General features: G+C 39.3%; 2 protein-coding genes across 2 annotated transcripts; one reads left to right on the top strand and one right to left on the bottom strand.

Moving 5' to 3' along the window:
- The first annotated feature begins 3,208 nt into the window (after window positions 1-3,208).
- Window positions 3,209-11,249, top strand: LOC138195234 (solute carrier family 35 member D3). Its single transcript, XM_069144462.1, has 4 exons — window positions 3,209-3,486; window positions 5,718-5,919; window positions 8,877-9,177; window positions 9,262-11,249. The coding sequence occupies exons 1-4, from the start codon at window positions 3,470-3,472 to the stop codon at window positions 9,666-9,668; spliced, it is 927 nt and encodes a 308-aa protein (XP_069000563.1). The 5' UTR covers window positions 3,209-3,469; the 3' UTR covers window positions 9,669-11,249.
- Window positions 11,236-17,412, bottom strand: ecd (ecdysoneless homolog (Drosophila)). Its single transcript, XM_069144463.1, has 14 exons — window positions 17,205-17,412; window positions 16,691-16,907; window positions 16,489-16,606; window positions 16,265-16,352; window positions 15,353-15,531; window positions 14,866-15,062; window positions 14,543-14,667; window positions 14,290-14,415; window positions 14,097-14,182; window positions 13,886-13,989; window positions 13,193-13,451; window positions 12,838-12,905; window positions 12,261-12,472; window positions 11,236-12,118 (listed from the first exon to the last, which is right to left on the bottom strand). Exons 2-14 carry the CDS (start codon window positions 16,893-16,895, stop codon window positions 11,885-11,887), a joined length of 2,001 nt encoding a protein of 666 aa, XP_069000564.1. The 5' UTR covers window positions 16,896-16,907; window positions 17,205-17,412; the 3' UTR covers window positions 11,236-11,884.
- Window positions 17,413-18,717: the final 1,305 nt, after the last annotated feature.

Genomic DNA, 18,717 nt, shown 5'->3' with positions numbered 1-18,717 from the left:
ATCGGTATAATCAGCAAAATATACTTAGTGTTACAAGTGTTTACTATGTATAATTATTTATTTCATATTGACGAGGGTCATTCTGTGTCACAATACTATACATTATGTTCTTATTTCATTGCAGTATTTTAATTTTTGTATCGGGCTGAGGTGGAGCTGATGTATTTTACTTTAATGTGTACTTTAATATATTGTGTTTTTAAAAAGTGATTGTTTTTTGTATTCAGTATACTAATTTGCAATGTAAAAAGTAACCTCAGCTGTTGTATAAATGTAAAATATAAAATTGTACACTATTATCTAGTATTAATTATAATAAAATTGAAATACTCAAGTGAGCTGCACCTCAATATTGTACTAAAGTATTGTACTCGTATTTGAATAAATAGCTAGTGTCCACCACTGGCATACGAAAGGAAATGTTTTTATTTAGTTTTCCTGACATGTGTTATTCTTTCAAATCTGTGTCCCCATTGTGACGGATGGCAGTAATGTTGCTGCACACATCAGAAGAGAGTAGGACTGTCCCCTGTTGTGCTCCTGAGTGATTTTATTGCTAAAAACTATGTCTACACTTTAAGCAAGGTATTACCACACCCGAATACCCTTTGTGAATAGCTAGATAATCACAGAGAAAACTGAAGCTATCAACAAAGGTGGGCAAATGTGGGCTACTACACTTTGTGAAAGGTCACTGAAGAATAAAGTGTACACATAATAGGCTGGGCTATGGCTCACATCAGTGTAAACATAAGTATGTGCACACATTTCCATATATCAGTGTACATATAGCATAGTGCGCACACATGTAATGTGTACACACATGATCGGACACCATCCTCCTTTGGGAGTCAGCCCAAATGACACCCATGAATGACCCATGAAAGAAAGCCCTGTGCAGCTCCCAGGCTGGTAGCTATAGTATTATGGGTCAGTTGCAGGCACCCCCACGCTGCTACTGTGTTTGCCTGAGCTGCAGGGGTGCACAGACCTCCATCCTCTCAGTCTGATGAGTCCGTTTACTTAAACAGACCCTCACTCATGCAGCCATGTGGCTAAAGGGACTCCATGATGCCGAGGGATCCAGACAGAGAGGGGGGTTGGGAACATAAAGCTGGACTGTCAGGAATGTCACAAACAGGTGTCAAAGCAGGAGGACACAGAGGCAGGATTATTTTCTCTCTTTTCAGCAAAAAGGCTAAACAATAAAATCCTTACCTATTTAAAGTTTTCAGATTGATAACATGTTAACATGATGGTCAAATTTCTTTCACGAGGCGGAGAGAGGCTGCTATCAGTAGCAATCACACATCAAATGTAATTAAATGTGTCAGCAAACAGAGATCTTAATGGATTCCACAGATGCTACCTGTTTGTCGATGAAGCCGACTTTTAGTAGGGAGACCGGGGCTAGTTGTTACACTTTTCACTTTCTCATACATATCTTGGGATCCATAAATCATATAGTTATACATGATATACCAAATGAAAGAGGAAAATCTCTGGCATATTTTCTGTATTCAACACATTTTTAGATCATATTTTATAACAGAGTTATAGGCAGTTGTTAGAAAAATTACTCAGAGGCTGTATTCAAAATCAAACATATCAGACATTCATTCTTGCAAGAAGGAGCAAATACATGTACACTCAAAGAAGGATGTCCAGCATTGCTCAACGTCTCTCCTCCGTAGGGCAGCTTTTATATCGTGTGACAAGCAGTTGACAGTCACCCCCATTCCCTTTAGATCTATGTTCAGTTGTAGGTCACAAGATAAGGACATATGGACGTCGTAAAAGACATTGTAAATGAGACACCAGGAACTTCTTAAGCCACAGGCAAAGAAAATAAAACACATCTTACTTTCTTTCCATCAGCAGTCAAATAGCTGATGTGCACTTGTGTCAATTTTCCCCATCAGTGGGTAAGTTGTCACACTGGATATTGGAAGAAATAAACCTATGACAAATACATATTCAAGATTTATTGTTCAATAACATAAAGTCTGTACTAAAACAGCTGGAGAATCATCTCAAACAACCTTTAAACAGAACTATATCTGATTCAGACTCGAGGTCAAAAATGAAGTTCTAGCACACGCAAGTTGTCTCGCCTGGGGGACACTTTATGTTTATCGGAGTTGGTTGGTGGTGGGCACCGGCATCGCTGGGAAAGGGTGACTGGTGGTAATCGGCACCATGTCTGGGTCACCACTGGGTTGTGGCAAGGCTTTACTGGTAGCTGCCTGTCTTTGTATCTCATCTGCTGTTAACTTTGTTCAGTATCGGGCCAGGTTACGATAGTCAGACTAATATTAAAATCCCCGGCTGTACTCCCGATTAATTTCTTTTCAAACTTCACCTGCCATCACTGCCCTTAACATGAGGGTGTCAGGTGGTGTGCTGCCATTTTGTGTTTTTCTTTAATAATCCCTGACCATCTCCTCACCTTTCCTTTTGTCCTATTTTGTTTCTTCCTTTCTTCTAAAAAAATATATATATTAACCCAATTATATCTTAAATATCATGAAACAATCATTTGACTGCTGATTGGCCGACATTACTTAAAGTAGCTACCCCTATTTATTGAACTTTCACTGATATTATTGACAATACCACATTTGGTACAATTTCCAAATAGTAGCTGATTAAAAAATATCTTAAAGAATTTACAGTAGAGGCTGATTCTGTTTTGTATTTGTACTGGTGCTGGTTGTCACGTGACAATATGCCCCCAAAATCTCCCAAGACAACTTGCCCCATACCGGTTATACATCTTTGGTTGGCTTGGCAAATGGAATTAGTGAAATGCATAAAAATGATATAATATAATATAATATAATATAATATAATATAATATAATATAATATAATATAATATAATATAATATAATATAATATAATATAATATAATATAATATAATATAATATATAACTACATCAGCTCCTCTACAAAATACAAATATATAACTTAAAACTAAAATTTTTAAATGTACATGTTCTTTTACTTAGGTGTGTGAAAAACAGTTAATTTGCACCAACTTCAGCTCACAGCATCGCTGACCGCTCTGAGAAAGGAAATTGCATCAGAATAAGTAAATGCACCAAATCTATATTCAATTTCGTAGTAGCCCCCTCTAGTGTTGGACATTAAAAAAAAAAAAAAAAAAAAAAGCAGCGTGACGACAAGCCCCGTTCTCCCTAACTATCGGACTTGATTGCGTCTTTAATTATGGGAGGACAAACAGCCCGAGACCAAAGTCCACCTGGACACCGTGGGACAACAGATGAGGTGAATAGCCGCGGAGCAGACAGCAGGTTCACACGGAGCCACGCGCTGGATGGATGGCAGGACGTTTGTTAAGAGGCTCAATTCCTGTTATTGTAGACGTGTCATCGCTTGTCGGAATGAATGATATGAACAGCCACTCAGAGGGAATGATTGGATTTTGAAAACGAACTACGACTTCATGAGGAATACTAAATGGTGAGTGAAGCTCGTTTGTCTCGTTTTTTTTTTTTTTTTTTTTATCCCTCAACTTTTATACGAAAAAATATCTCGCCTATATTATAGTTGTTGTTTTTTTATTCTTATTTTTCTCATAACGGTATGTCTTTTTGAAAGCATTAGCATTATTTGTCATGCAATTGTGACGAAAATATGCAGAAGCATGGCGTTCATTAATAATAACTTATAATAATGACAATAACTTTACTTATATAGCACCTTTAAAAACAGAGTTTTACAAAGTGCTCTACAGAGAAGCAAAGCATAGTCATACATAACGTCAGTACCGGTAAACATTAAAAAAAAAAAAAAAAAAAAAAAAAAAAAAAAAAAACAGGAGGCAAAAAAGACCATGCCATTAAGGTAATGAATTCAAGAAAACCAAACAAATAACCAAAACGAGCGAATGGAATAGAAAACAAACAAATAAATAAATGAATAAAATAAACAAACAAAAACAGGGGAACAAAAGAACTGCATAAAAGGACGACATCACTTAAAAGCAATTCTATAAAAATGGGTTTTAAGAAGTGATTTAAAAGAAGTTAATGATTCTGCAAGCCTTATCTCCTCAGGTAGGTCTTTCCAAAGTCGAGGGGCCCAATGGCAAAAAGCACTGTCACCCTTTGATTTAAGCCTCGACTTTGGAACGGCCAGAAGGGCCCCACCTGAGGATCTAAGGCTTTGGCTCATATGGGGCTAACATTTCAATAATGTATCTCTGAGTCTCTTAAAAGTGATCAACAAAATCTTAAAATCAATTCTAAAACCAACCAGGAGCCAGTGGAGAGAGGCCAGAACTGGAGTAATGTGATGTCTTCTGTTAAAACCAGTAAGAAGCCGAGCTGCTGCATTCTGGACTAGTTGGAGGCGGGAGATCCATTTTTGGTTTATGCCAGAAAGGAGGGATTTGCAATAGTCGAGTCGAGAGAAAATGAGTGCATGAATGACTTTTTGTGACAGTATGGGTTTGATTCTGGAGATGGTTCTTAATTGAAGGAAGCAGGACTGGACCATTTTTTTTTTTATCTGTGTTTCAAAGCTTAATAACTGAGAGTCAAACATTACTCCCAAGTTTCTGGCAACAGGTTTTAAATAAACAGACAGGGGACCAAGTTGACTCTTAATGAGACTGGTGTTATTGTTTGGGGAATTGAACAGTATGACTTCTGATTTAAGCCTTTTTAACTGCTAAATATTTGTCCTTTTTCTCGTGATTTAAAAAAATAATCAAATAAGATTACAAAACTGATCAAATAAATTCGATTTTACTATTGGCATTATTATAAACATATTTCATTCGTTTGAATTTAAAAATTCAGCTTCCTAGATCAGATTATTTAAGTATTTTATTGACTTTGAAATGAAATTTAACCACGTTTTTTTTTAAGTAAGGATAATCTACACACTATAGTGAATTATCAGTATCAGGTTGATACAAGAAATATTTAGATCTTACCAGTATGGAAATGTAGAAAAACTCCATTACAAGTAAAACTCCTGCATGAAAAATCACACTTTAGTAAAAGTATGTATGTATCAGCAGCAAAATGTAGTTACATTAATAAAATGAAAGTACTGGTTTGGCCTCTGACTGATGTATTTTTTAGAAATTACAATTTTAGATTATTAGTGCACACATTACATCTAGGTTTAATCAACTGGGACACCTGATAAATATGAGATAAACATGAGCAAATAAGAACAAGAAATAAGTCATAAAGGAACTGGTAACATTGGTGCAAATGAATTGCTGAAGTTCTAATAATAATACACAGTTATTAAATTGTTGAAGAGATGATCTGTAAAGAGCAAAGGGATTATGTCATGACAGTTTATGGTTAAACTCAAAATTAGTTTCTGCTGTTCATTATATTGATTTCCTCGCTGGTGTGAATTTCTCTTGTCACCACACTGAGTCCGCAAACACCTGCAACTTCTGCACAGAATGACAACATGTCTTTTAAATACAAAAGTGATGCTACTGGCTTTTACAAGCATTACATATTATATGTTATATCTTGGAAAACAATGAAATGAGTTGCCAATTGTATAGTGCTGACATGAACAAAAGGTTATCGATCAACCAGACAAAGCATTTCAAAAGATGAAACTGGTTGGTTTAGAAGTTTTCTTTGTAAAACCAAAAAAGTCAGTTAATGTACAAATTCCTTATTCTTATTGTATAATTTGTAACTTACTGCGTGCAGTTCAGGGAGGTGGAGGACAGGATGGAGTGCGTCAGCGGTGAAAAGTCTCTCCTCAAACAAAGCCCTGAAGCCTCTGGTTCTCACCCTCTGCCTGGTGCTCGTGGTGGTATACGGCCTGGCTGACAAACTCCGAAACTTTGTGGCTGCCATATTCATCCCTCAGTACTACTACCCGTATGCTGTGGCTCTCTGCTTCGCCCAGGTTGGTGCTCGTAGCCTGGATTGTTTCTTCTGACAAAGCCATAAAAATTATTTTTTTTAAAAATACCATTTTGCGTTTTTACCGAAAGCATTTTATTGAATGGAGAAAGTGTGTGAAAGGAGTGACACATATTGCTCGAGGTCACTTACTTGGTGTTTTGTTTTCACAGAGCACTGGGTCCTGACAAATGTGTATTCAGAGCACCTCGTCCAGCATATTGACAAAGTTATACAACAACTAGTATACTGTTGTTTCCATGGTAAAGTAAGACGCAGGTGTCACTGTAAAATAAAGAATGTGTCCTGACAGTTTAAAAATGATTTATTTTTTCATAGCTTTTTGTTAATCATTGCTGGCTATTGTAACTTTTATTTGCTGTGGGTGTGCTGGTTTGAAGGACAGAGCAGAGATAGTGTCGGTGGTGGAGGGTTTTGTTGTTGATGACCGCATGTGCAGGATAGATGTTTAACCAAACATCACAAGGGGCCGACTAAATGTGATCCCGTTCACTGGTTATTTGTAGCACATGAGTGGGTTTTCTGAATAGCAGTCGTGTGAATATACAGAGTGACTTTAAGTCGTTGTGTGTAGATCTTGTGGATGTAATGTAAAAAGTGAAAATGTAGCTTCATAATTTCTAATACAACACACTTTTTACACGACATATAGCGTCCCATGTGTATATTTACATGTTCTGGGGTAGAAACAGAGGGAGGGTCTGTCAAGAACGGCTATAATTTTTGGCTATAAAACATAAACACTATGCTTAAAAAAAACAAGACAATGAGTAGGTGGGCTGGATATTTTAAGTATGACAAAAATAAGCATGCACAACTGGTCCTTCAGAAACAAAATATCGCATTTAACTTAATAACTAGAATTAACACTTGACGGTTGTTTGCCTCTGCCAACTAGTCACGTTGCAGTTTAAATTCATATATTTCCAGACTTATATAATATATGTAGTGAAGACTTTGAGGGAATCCTTATATGTGTCGACATGCTTGGTCAATAAAGCTGATTGACAGTACAGTGCTTTAAATATGGATGTTGCTGCAAAGATGCTACATATTCCAAAATGTGGATGCTTCACACACACCGTGTGTGGACATCAAAGATCAGTTTCACCAATATCTGACCAAATGTGAATTATGATCCCAATCTTTTTGGTGTTGAATGATAATAATAATAATAATAATAATAACTTTATTTATATAACACCTTTAAAAACAGAGTTTACAAAGTGCTCTACAGAGAAGCAAAGCATAGTCATACATAACGTCAATACCGGTAAACATTTAAGAAAACAGAAGGCAAAAAAGACCATACCATTAAGGTAATGAATACAAGAAAACCAAACAAATAACCAAAACGAGCAAATGGAATAGAAAACAAACAAATAAATAAATGAATACAATAAACAAACAAAAACAGGGGAACAAAAGAACTGCATAAAAGGACATAAAAGGACGACATCACTTAAAAGCAATTCTATAAAAATGGGTTTTAAGAAGTGATTTAAAAGAAGTTAATGATTCTGCAAGCTTTATCTCCTCGGTCGAAGGGCCATAATGGCAAAAGCATGGTCATCCTTTGATTTAAGTCTCGACTTTGGAATGGCCAAAGCTTAACTGAGAGTCAAACTCCCAAGTTTCTGGCAACAGGTTATAAATAAGCAGACTGATTTTGAGTTGTTGAGCTGAAGAAAGTTTTGAGCCATCCAACAGTTAATGTCAGAGAGACCATCTAAGACAGCAGCCAGGCTCTTTGGGTCACCAGGTCTCAGCGGTAAGGTGTATCTGTGTGTCGTCTGCATAGCAATGAAAAGATATATCGTGTCGTTGGAGGATTTGGCCGAGTGGAAGCATGTAGATAGAAAATAAAATTGGACCTAAAATTGAACCTCGTGGTACACCACAGGTAATGTGTGTCGTGGAAGACGAGTAAATTACCTATGGTGACCGAGTAGGTTCTTTCTAAAAGGTAAGAATAAGACCAGCTAAGTGCAGCGTCCTTGATGCCGACCCAGGTTTTGAGGCGATCGATTAAGATGGTGTGATCTACGGTGTCAAAAGCTGCACTTAGGTCTAAAAGAATTAAAACTGCACTCTCTCCCCTGTCTGCTGCTAAAAGGAGGTCATTAGTTACCTTGAGGAGGGCAGTTTCTGTGCTATGTAGTGCTCTAAAACCAGACTGAAATTTATCAGATGTTGTTATGATTCATAAAAGCTAAGAGTTGTGTTGAAACCACTTTTTCTAAAACCTTTGATAAAAATGGAAGTTTAGAAATTGGCCAAAAATGGGAAAAAACAGAAGGATCAGGCTTGGGTTTCTTTAAAAGAGGTTGGACCATAGCATGTTTAAAAATCGATGGGTAGCTGCCATTTGCTAAAGAGCTATTTATAATCAATAAAATACTGGACCCTACTGTGCCAATAACTTCTTTGAGAATGGCCAGCAAAGGGTTTTGGTAGAACATTATGATGTCACAGTGATGTTGACCTTTGTCCTTTTGTATCTAAAATGTCATCACTTTTCTGTGAAATTTGTTCTAACTTAGCACATGAATTCTTCACGGCCCCAAAACTTGTTTTGTGAGTCAGGAATAACCTTTGGCCTTTGGCCAACAAAATCTTATCAGTTCAAGTAAATGTTTGTGCCATATTTGAAGAAGTTCCCTTCTTGAGATAACACGTTCACAAGAATGGGATGGACAGATAACCAAAAAAAGATAATGCCTCGATGGCAGAGGCATTAAAACTTAAAAAAAAAATACCATTGATTGAATTTTAGAGATTTACCGAGATCAGGACTGCAAGCCAAAAGTGAAATCTTAAGTATCACTCACTAATCAACAGACGAGTCTATTTAACAAAACTAGTTTTGCTCTCTTTTTGAGAGATCAGTAGTTTTTATATTCTATAACTCTACATATTGACTTTTTTTTTTTCTTCCAGGTTCTGGTCTCTCTATTAGTCTTAAATCTCCTCCACTTCCTGAATGTGGTGCCTCTGAAAACGTACTCCAGGTGTCTGGGTGAGAAGCTGCTGCCGCCTGCTATCTGTAACAGCATTCATGCTGTGCTGGCCTTGTGGGCCAAAGCCAGCAGCTCGGATGCCGGCCTCTTCTTCCTCACGTTACCTCTGCTGCCCCTTGTAACCGTGTGCTTTAGTTTTGCCCTGAAGCTGGGATCCCCACATTCTATCCACAGCTCTGTTCTGATTTCCATCCTGTGTGCGACGTCCTTTATCATCCCAGGTAAACTTTTAAGACGTCATTAAGAGGTGAAACTGAGGGTTCTTCACCTCAGAGCAAATTAACCTCTAATCCTCTTCTCCACAGCATCCAACGGTGTCTCAGGCATTCCGCCTCTGGAGTACATGTATGCACCTCTGGCTCTAATCCTCCACAGTCTCTCTCTGGTTTGGCTGGCTAAAGTGTCTGAGGCTGAGCGCTGCCACCCTGCGGATGCCCGCGCCTCCGTCTTTGACATCTACTACACCCAGCTGGTGAACCAGAGCTGGGTGCTGGGTCTGCTGTGGCTGCTGCACCCGGACAGTCCCTGGCAGGTGTTGAGTAAGGGCAACTGGCAAACCCTGATCTTCCACGGATACCTGCTCGCCATTATCCTCCTGGGGATGGTGCTGAACTTCCTGGTCGGTGTGTGGGCTCTGTGCTTCTCACCGCTCGCTGCTGCACTGCTCTACTCAGCGAGGCAGGTGGTGCAGCCGTTTTTTCCCCTCCTGTAGTCCCACTCGAAAGGAGTCAGGAAGGTCACTGACTGTCATGTACTGTACCGATGTAACATACGCACACTGTCATTGAATCCACAACCCCGCTCAATGGTTGTTTTTTTTTTTACTCTGTGGAGAACAACAAGCTTCATCATCTCCCGTCCTCTCTTCTCAGTCACATTTACTCACATGATGAAAGAGAAAATACAGAACATCAGCAGAAAAGCAATATGCATGACGTGGAGGTAAACGTGATAGTATACTGCAAATGCGTAACACACCAATGATTTACAGTAGGATCCAAATGTCTAAACGAACACCCATTTTTTAAAAATCTTTTTCTTTTCTTTTATAAGCCACTACTCAGCTGACAAGATTATCAAGAAATTGAAAATGATGTCAGTGATAACTTTTAGGTTGGTCCTATTGTTGTTGCATTGCATATTCATCATAAATACTAATACTTCATTGATATACTTTATACTTTAACCCTCGTGTTGTCCTCTGGTCAAAATGACCCGCAGCTGTGATCAACCAAGTTCTATTTTATTTCTATATTTTTAAATTTTTTTGGGGATCATTGGTCATCATTCTTTAAAGAAACCCTCACAGCCTCCTTGTCACCAATGGTCCCAAAAAAATATGAAAATAAAATAGAACTTGGTTGAACACAGCTGCGGGTCATTTTGACCCAAGGACAACACGAAGGTTAATACATGCCTCTTTCTGCAATTTTGACCATCACTCTGTGCATGACTGTGTGAGGATTTTGGTTGTGAAAAGTTGTGTGTGGATACGACAATGTCAGAGGAACAAAGTAACTGAGCACCAGCTTGTGTAGAGGACAACACGTCCCATAATCAAAACATCTACAAACCACTTACAAAAAGGTCAAAAGAACATAATGTACTTCTAAAAGCAATGATAAACAGACTGAGGCCATAATGGGAAAGAAGCAGTTACAAAACCAACCCTTTGACAAAGAAACAAATCAGCGGCATCGCTCAAACAAAACAAGTTTTCTTTAAAGCTGCAGGTGACACTCCGACATCTTTCTTTCTTCTTTATGCTCAAGAAAAGCAACAAGTTTGACCATTGTGGCTATTTTTTAACATTTGTGTCTGATAATGGAAGTGACTGGTCTTGATAGTGGATCCAGACTTTTTGACCCAACTGCAACATTACTTATTTTCCCATATAGATGTTCAACCAGTTAAAAGTTGTCCTTGAATGACTTGACTTTTTTTTTTTCACATGAACGAGGAACACCTTGAACCCGCTTTATTACATATTTATCTCGGTGTTAAAAGGTATTTAAACTCAGATCCTTGACTGAATTATTTTTAACCAAGAAATAGTTAAATAGCTGCTCTGGGATTTTTTTTTATTGCATCTATTTTAAGTAATCGTCAAAAGCTAAATTGTGTGTCATGTACAGGTTAATATTATTGAGCTTTCTGAAAGTCTGTATATGTACGTGTTAAGATATTAAACATTTTACTGTAACACATGCTTGGAAAAATAAGATGGATAATGTTGGTGGTGCACCAAAGATAATCTGCATACATTTAATAAACTGGGATGAAACTGAAATAAGACTTTATTTATTTATTCAGTGTATCACAACCAAAATTAAATGTAAAAAAAAAAAAACCGACAACAGTGAACACATCTAAGGCAGAAAACACAAAGTTAACAGACTATTGCTTCTTCTTGCACTGCAGGATCCAATGAGCTGTCTCCAACGTATTCTTGTCTCTTAAGAGGACTTAAATCACAAGCAAGATTGTTGATTGAGATTTTCACACTTAAAGTAACATGAAAACAATTCGAGGTCTGTATTTACAGTGCAACCAGAACGGACATACCACTGTTAATACTTTTCTCTGAGGTGAATTTATTGTGTGCACATATTAACTCCCTTTCCTTATTTGTTCTTCGGAACATTTTATTTGAACTGTAAACAGCAATGATTATTGCGACTCCAGGAAAAGTCTTCGACGCTCGTCCTAAAAAAAAAAAAAAAAAAAAAAAATGCAGTTTTACAGTACAGAGTGAGTTTGAATGTTTCCTAAAGTTCTACAAGACTTCTTCAACATCCTTTGGCAACCGAAATACCGTGAATGTAATAAAAAGGCACTTGTCAACTGGAGATGCTGGTTCTTTCTGCGCGTTACTTATCACCTTTCAAATATCGCCTTGTTCATTACGCGAAGTCGGCTTCTCGTTCTTTACGAGTGGTCAGAGTTGGGTGGCAGGTGGATTCCCAGGCTCTGCAGCAGGTTAGAAGCCGGGCCAGCCAGCCCCGCCTGGCAGCTGAGGGACTCCAACAGGTTGGTGATCAAATTGATGTCCAGGTCTAAAGGCTGGATCTCCTCCTCTGACTCGTCCACCTCTGCCTCCCACAGCGGACTGTCCTTGGCAGAAGGCTGAGAGGAGCCGTCGTCCAAACCTGCCTTGTAACTCTGCAGAAATAACAAATATAGATTCGGAATGATTGCAGGTGCATGATTTCATCTATGTTTAGGGAATATTATGTTGAAATTATGAACATGTCACGAGTTTGAGGCAGAGCAGAGAGAGGCATTTGATATGAAGTGAATTTACCGTTTGACTGAAGCTTTGTCCGACATTCGTGCTCATCAGCTCCTCATCCATTTGGTCCATGTATTGTTGGAGACTGTCCAAAGTTTCTGCCCCATTCATGTCGGCGTGACCAGAGGAGCCCTCGTCTTTTTCCTCCTCCTCTTCCTCCTCCTCCTCCTCCTCCTCATCATCATCATCCAGATCATCTGAATCTAGATCTTCTTCTTTGCTTCCTAAATAAAAATAAAAGAGAGGAACATGTGCAGGGCTGCAACTAACGATTTTCATTGTTGATTATTTTCTTTATAAAGCAATTAGCTATTTGGACCCTGAAATGTCATAAAATGGTGAAAAATGTTAACCAGATGCAGACTAACGTATCCTGTTTTGTCCTGAACAATAATCGACAACCAAAAGATATTCAGTTCATTATCACGAAGGACAAAAGGAAGCAGAAAATATTCATATTTCAGAAGCTGGAATCAGAGAATTTCAACATGTTTGCATTTTTTTTAATTTTTTTTTAAAAGACCTAAAAACAATGAATTTATGATCAAAATAGTTGGTGATTAATTTTCTTTCCTCAAGTCTCACATACCTAGCAGTCTGTCCACTGCGTTGGCCATTGAGTCCGGGTCAAAGCTAAACGGGTGAGCGGGAATGCTCCTAGAAAGTACAAAGAAAAGATGATGTGATGCCTGAAACTCAAAAGACTGTCGAAAAGATTTGAGTGTCAATACAGCAGAATTTACAGCTCAGGTGGACCGTAAAGAGAAAATGATCCATGCGTTACATCCCCTTGCACATCAAAATCGGAGTTTAGCAAAGCTTGGTTACGATTCCTGCACTTCAACACGTTTATTAAATCAGTTTATTCAGCGACTAGATTTGATGGTCTTGGCTAAATACTGTCCAAATCAAATCAGACCCCATAACCATTCAGTTCATCTCACCAGGGCAGTTCAGCACCCTCATGTGACGACACAGCGTTGAGGAAGCTCTTCATCCCCTGACTGACCGCTACCAGGCTGTAACCTGCCTCCTCTTCCTCCCCGTCGGCCTTCGTCTCCTTTCCCCTCTCCTCTTCCTCCCCGACATGCTGCGTCTGTTTGGTGGAACCGGAGCTCTGGCGGCCAACATCAGCTCTGCCGCCGCTTCTCTCCTGCAACAGCCGCTCCAAATCCTGAGTTGTCATGTTCAGCCAGCTGTCACCTGGGAGACGGACACAAACAAAAACGAATCATGGGAAACGAGCGAGAGACGGAGAGAGAATGGGGGGGGATGCATACCAAAAGGACAGAAACTGAAAGGAAAAGGCAGGAAGCAAAGAATCCCAGGTGACCGAGACTGAAAGGAAATGTTCACTTTCAAGCAAGGTCATACAAACTGTACAATACTTTCTTTATGGTAAGTATGAAAAAGGATCTATTTGAAATATCTCTTTCTACACTAAATTGTGCCGCATTAATGTTTTCTATATTCTACAAAAGTGGTTGTCATTTGATCCAAATATGAATTTTTTTCGATTGTGCTCCTAAGAAAAAAAAAAAAAAAAAAAAATTACAAACTTTTCCAATGCCTTTCAAGCCAGCAAACTATTTCATCGTCAAACATTTTTTACGTTTTTCCTCAGCTCTTTTACTCACCGTCCTCTTCGGGGAGCTGCGACTCCTGTTTCTTCAACTGCTCCAAGTCGATTGGATTGCAGCTGTGCAGCAGCTGGAGAACCTCGTCTCCCGGGGACAAAGCACTGGGACAACAAGCACGACGGGTACATTCAGACGAATGGAAGTCAAAGGCAGGTACATTCACACAGTGTCAGTCACGAGTACATGGATGCAAAGCCACAGTCCGCACCTTGATTTCGAGGCGACAGATTGTTTGAAGAAGTTTTCTGCAGCTGTTGTAAGTTCTCTGTAACGGGCCGAACCTTCCAGTTCTCCCTATTTGGCAACAGTAGAATTAAAAAAAACTTTCTCCAAAAGATAAATGCTTTAACAATGCGTGATTTTATGTCCAAGGAGTGGCCCGATCGAAAAGTGTAACTAACCCGGAAGTAGTCATTCCTTTTCAGACTGTCCATGAAGCCTTTCCACTGAGGGTTACAGCTGACCGGGGCGTGAGTCTCCGAAGAAGGCAGTCTGCACTTAGAGCACAGGATCTCAAAGCCGTGGGCCTGAGAGCGGGGCACAGACAGAAATGCACAATTTCATACAACACTCATCAAATCTTTGCTTGCAGAAAAAGCAAAAATAGTGAAGGAAAAAAAACAACAACAAAAAAAAACAGAGTTGATGGTTCACCAGTTTCATGCCGAGCTCATGAGCCTTGTACTGGGGTTGAGAGCGAGGAGGCAGGGTGAAGCCGCTCCTCCGGTCTGCGGTGAACTGTTGCTGCTGCAGCTGGGCGTACAGGCAACGGGGTGAACGTCACCTGGAAAATATTACGTTATTGTAGGGGACGTTTCACAAAGGCTGAAACAGACTAATTAAAAATCGTAACACAAACTGTGAAATAAGCATTTTATAAAACAACAACTAAAGCAATACTTTTGAAGAAAACCATTGATTTCCTTTTATAAAGGTGAACCTCGTCTCTTTGCTTCAGTTAATACAATCGTGAATATTTACCAAGGTGAGGACTCTTGTGTTTGGAGGAAAGGTCTTGAAGCTGCGACACGCCTGCAGATCTACTGGATCCCGCAGGTAGAACGCCGACACTGCAGGGGCCACAAGGTCCGGTCGCTGGGCCAACACGGTGGCGATACCTGCAGGTATGAAGCAGTGGGCACGGTGGAGGCTGCTCTTAATCTTCTCTGGGTACCTGAGAGAAAAATAAAGATTGATGCTTATTTAAAACTTATTGGTACAATTTGAGATTGTGCTGATATGAAACAGACACTCGTATGTACTCTGATACTTCATACGTTTCTGCCACTGCACCTTGAAACCTTCCGTTCTGACATTAGACAGAGCAAATAATGGCCACAGGCAGCCGACACTGCTATTGTTTTTATACCGTGAAGTGTTTCCACTTCTCTTTACAGCAGGGATGCACAGACGCCGTCACTTTTAAGTATTAAAAACTTGTACGATGTGTGGAAGGCCTCTCACCCCTGCAGTCGCTTCCTCAGGGCTGAACAAATCTCGGGGTTTGCCTGACAGGCCTCCGGGTGGGTGGAGAGCAGTGCCAGAGCTTGGGCCACACTGGGTACCGCATCCTTCGAGATGCCCACTGAACTGGATTTCGAGGGACAGGGCAAGATGTGCAGCTCTCCCCGATAGAGGAAGACCTGCAAGAAAAAAAATGAGCAGAGCAATGAAGGCGAATACCTCCAGTGAATATTTAAAAGGGATTTTCTTCCATTACCAAGAGGTGTACTCCTAACAAAAGACTTTAGACTAATCTCATTCCTTCCAGGCTGGTGTATTTCACCAAAATGTGAATATAAACATCAAGTGGCAGAAACTTGAAACCAAACAATGATACATGAAGTTATTAGAAACTATCATTCATTAAGTTCTATTGTTTTGTTCAATCTGCGTGATCATTTTCATTTTGTTGCAGTCACACTCTTGATTTTTATGGATTTGGGTTTGTTTTTTTTCTTCTTCGCTCAAGAAGGCACCAACTTCTGAGATTCTGCTATTGTGCACTATTAAACAAAACAAAAACAAAAGTGACTGATTTTAAGCAAAAAGGTGAAAGGGACTTCCCAGTCAATTAGAAGTCTGGGTTTTTGGAGGTTGAACTGTCCTTCAATGTGCCGACAGGGAGCTTTGAAGTGATGCATGGTTTACTTAAAATTACCTCAAAGCAAAGATCGGCCCTTCCATCAAATTTATTACATAATTGCACGGTATGCTCTGGGAAATAATCTGCAGTGTTATGTAATTTGAGTTTAGTGGGCGAACACGTGCAACCCCTCCAATATATTCTTTCAAATAAAAACATAATGACAATTGTGATAAAACCATAGGATTACAAAAGACCATCATATCTGCCTTCTCATGCGGACGACTCACCCTGTTTTCACTGGTGTCCGGATTCATCCATTTGGGAAGATAATCCGCTGCTTCAATCAGGAGAAACTCACCGTCATTGTCTTCAACTCTGCGCTCGCACACACACACATTAAATGGAAGTTTGAAGCAGAAGCATATAACAGATAAGCACTTTCATAAGGCAATCGAATTATTCGTATTTTTTATTTTCCATTAGAGAAATAAGAACTGTGCGCGCGTCTCACCTGGCTGCGAGCTCAGGGAAAGCCTTTGTGATTTGCTGGAGCAGGTAAACGATAAACCACTCGTCATCCACATTGTCTCCAAACCGAGTGCTTCCGCCAACGTGAGCAGGAACACCTCCTGCAGATAAAAAAATAAATAAAAATAAAATAATACACACCACGGAACCAACATCTGGACTCTGTGGCGTTGACAAAACGTTACCTTTCTCTGGATGATAGGTGAGGTTGAACGGCTGGTTGTGCCAGATGTATTGTATCAGGAGGGTGGCGACCTTTGCCAAAATGTCCCCGACTGCACGTGTGAGTCGTTCCTCGGTCTGCTGGGAATTTGAACCGTCTGGCTGGTTAAAGAAGAGTTTGTACTGGACCACGTCCTCCTCAATCGTTCTCCTCTGCGGGGCCTCCATTGTGGAATTCTTCTAAGACATGATATAAAAAAAACAACAACAAAAAAACAACAACCCAACAATTAATTAATTAATTAATTAATTAATTAATTAATTAAAAAAAAAAAAAAAAAAAAAAAAAAAAAAAAAAAAAAAAAAGCCAGCAGGCCAATATATACGGGTTAGTCATCGTGGCCTGTTGTGTTGTGTCTTTTCGACTACAATTACGAGTCTAGCATGAGTTAAAGTCTCAATCGTCTCAGTAACAGCAAGTCATTGTATTAATGTTGATATTCACGACAATCTCTTAAAACCGTCAGTCAAACTTACCTTGTTTTTATTATTAAATATAAGATGTTAGGTCGGTGTAAAATAAAAACATAAAAATTCCCTCTGAAGGACTTGTAAAGTATATGTCTATATATCTCTCTATCTTGCCCGAAGCGTTGTAAATGCAGGAGAATTAAAGCTCGACTTATTTCTATGTACGTTGCTGTCACGCCATCTTCCACTGTTTAGGTCCGACAATGAATTCCAGTCGACTGCTCCAACCACACAACAAGCAAAGTTCCGGTCTGATATATTGTCTATTGTACGGTTAAAAAGCCTTACAGTTAAAGATAATTTAAGTCGAATAAAAAAAAAAAAAAAAAACTGAATTTAATGAACGTCAATGAATTAATTACATTGATAACAGTTTTGAGTTTAGTCAACATTACGATCCACTCAAGACAAGCGGTGGCCGTAACCACGTTGTCGCAAGGAATGCAGGGAAATGTAGTAAAGTAGTCAATTTAGTTGCGGTGACGTTAATCACTTAAATCACTTAAAGAGATGCATGCTGGACTTACAACGTTGCATGGCGGTTAGAAATGTTCTCCGACTTTAGCTGGCGATGCAAAAAAACCAAAAACATGTCACATGATATTAAAACCACGCGGGAGCGAGCCGGCTGCTGTTTTCTGAGTCAGGCCACGTGCTGCTCTTCTCCGGCTGCAGACACAACGACACAACTTTCTCCTGATAAGGTTTTAAAGTTGACTTGTCGCTTTTAAAAATTTTTTTTTTAATTCTAGGACCTTCAGAGCAGTTATCTCCTATAATGATCTTTCCTTATTTATTGATCTGCTCCTTCTGCAGCTCAGGTTTTACATCTGGACACAGACGCACTTGTAGTTTTACATCAAGCAAGAACACTGTAAAAAGAGGTTGTTTCTATTGAACATACTTAGATTTAATTGTCCGTGTCCAACACTCACGCAAACTGTGTCTGGTGAGTGAACAGAGTCAGCTCGTCAGCCTGAAATATTGGAGGTTTACACATATGCTTAAAATACAAACCACAGAGCAGCTGCAGATTTTCCACACAGAGTTATATAAACAAGCTGCTGCTGAGACAGAGCTGGTTTGTATTTTAAGCACATGCGTAAACACAGTGGAGTTAATGGCAATAATATCAGCGTTAGATTGGGTTTAGAAAGAAAATGCAAATAACGTAGACATTTGTAGTGACAGTCTTTCAGCCTTACAAAGTATCAAACCAGGGGGATAAGATTGCAGACAGGACATTCTTTATGAAATCTTTCATTTACCATACACATTACTGAACAGTAAAAACATAGTCAGGGTCAGAGGGTCTGCTGCCTTTGGATTCCTGCCCACGTGGGGATAGAAGGCAATGAAAGAGTTGACAAATTGGCTAAGCAATCACTCAAATGACAGACAATAGACTAGACGAGACAAATATCCCTCAGTAAGAGTGAAGCCTGAAAAGCCTCGTAAATAAACATGCACACAAAGTCTGGCCAGAACACTGGGATGGAAATGAATCTGGAAGACAATT

Source organism: Embiotoca jacksoni, unplaced genomic scaffold (genome assembly GCF_022577435.1).
Source record: "Embiotoca jacksoni isolate LCO1_2020_lvr unplaced genomic scaffold, fEmbJac1.0.p SCAF_12, whole genome shotgun sequence".
NCBI lineage: Eukaryota > Metazoa > Chordata > Actinopteri > Embiotocidae > Embiotoca > Embiotoca jacksoni.
This window is presented reverse-complemented; position numbering and strand designations above follow the sequence as displayed.

Bases quoted from the DNA above. Each gene is read 5' to 3' on its own strand.
- LOC138195234 (XM_069144462.1), top strand. The intron at 5,920-8,876 runs GTTGGTGCTCGT...TTTTTCTTCCAG, and splicing joins TGGCTCTCTGCTTCGCCCAG to GTTCTGGTCTCTCTATTAGT. The intron at 9,178-9,261 runs GTAAACTTTTAA...TCTTCTCCACAG, and splicing joins GACGTCCTTTATCATCCCAG to CATCCAACGGTGTCTCAGGC.
- ecd (XM_069144463.1), bottom strand. From the start codon at position 16,895: ATGGAGGCCCCGCAGAGGAGAACGATTGAGGAGGACGTGGTCCAGTAC. The intron at 16,353-16,488 runs GTGAGACGCGCG...GTGCGAGCGCAG, and splicing joins TTCCCTGAGCTCGCAGCCAG to AGTTGAAGACAATGACGGTG. The intron at 14,416-14,542 runs GTGAACCATCAA...CCCCGCTCTCAG, and splicing joins ATGAGCTCGGCATGAAACTG to GCCCACGGCTTTGAGATCCT.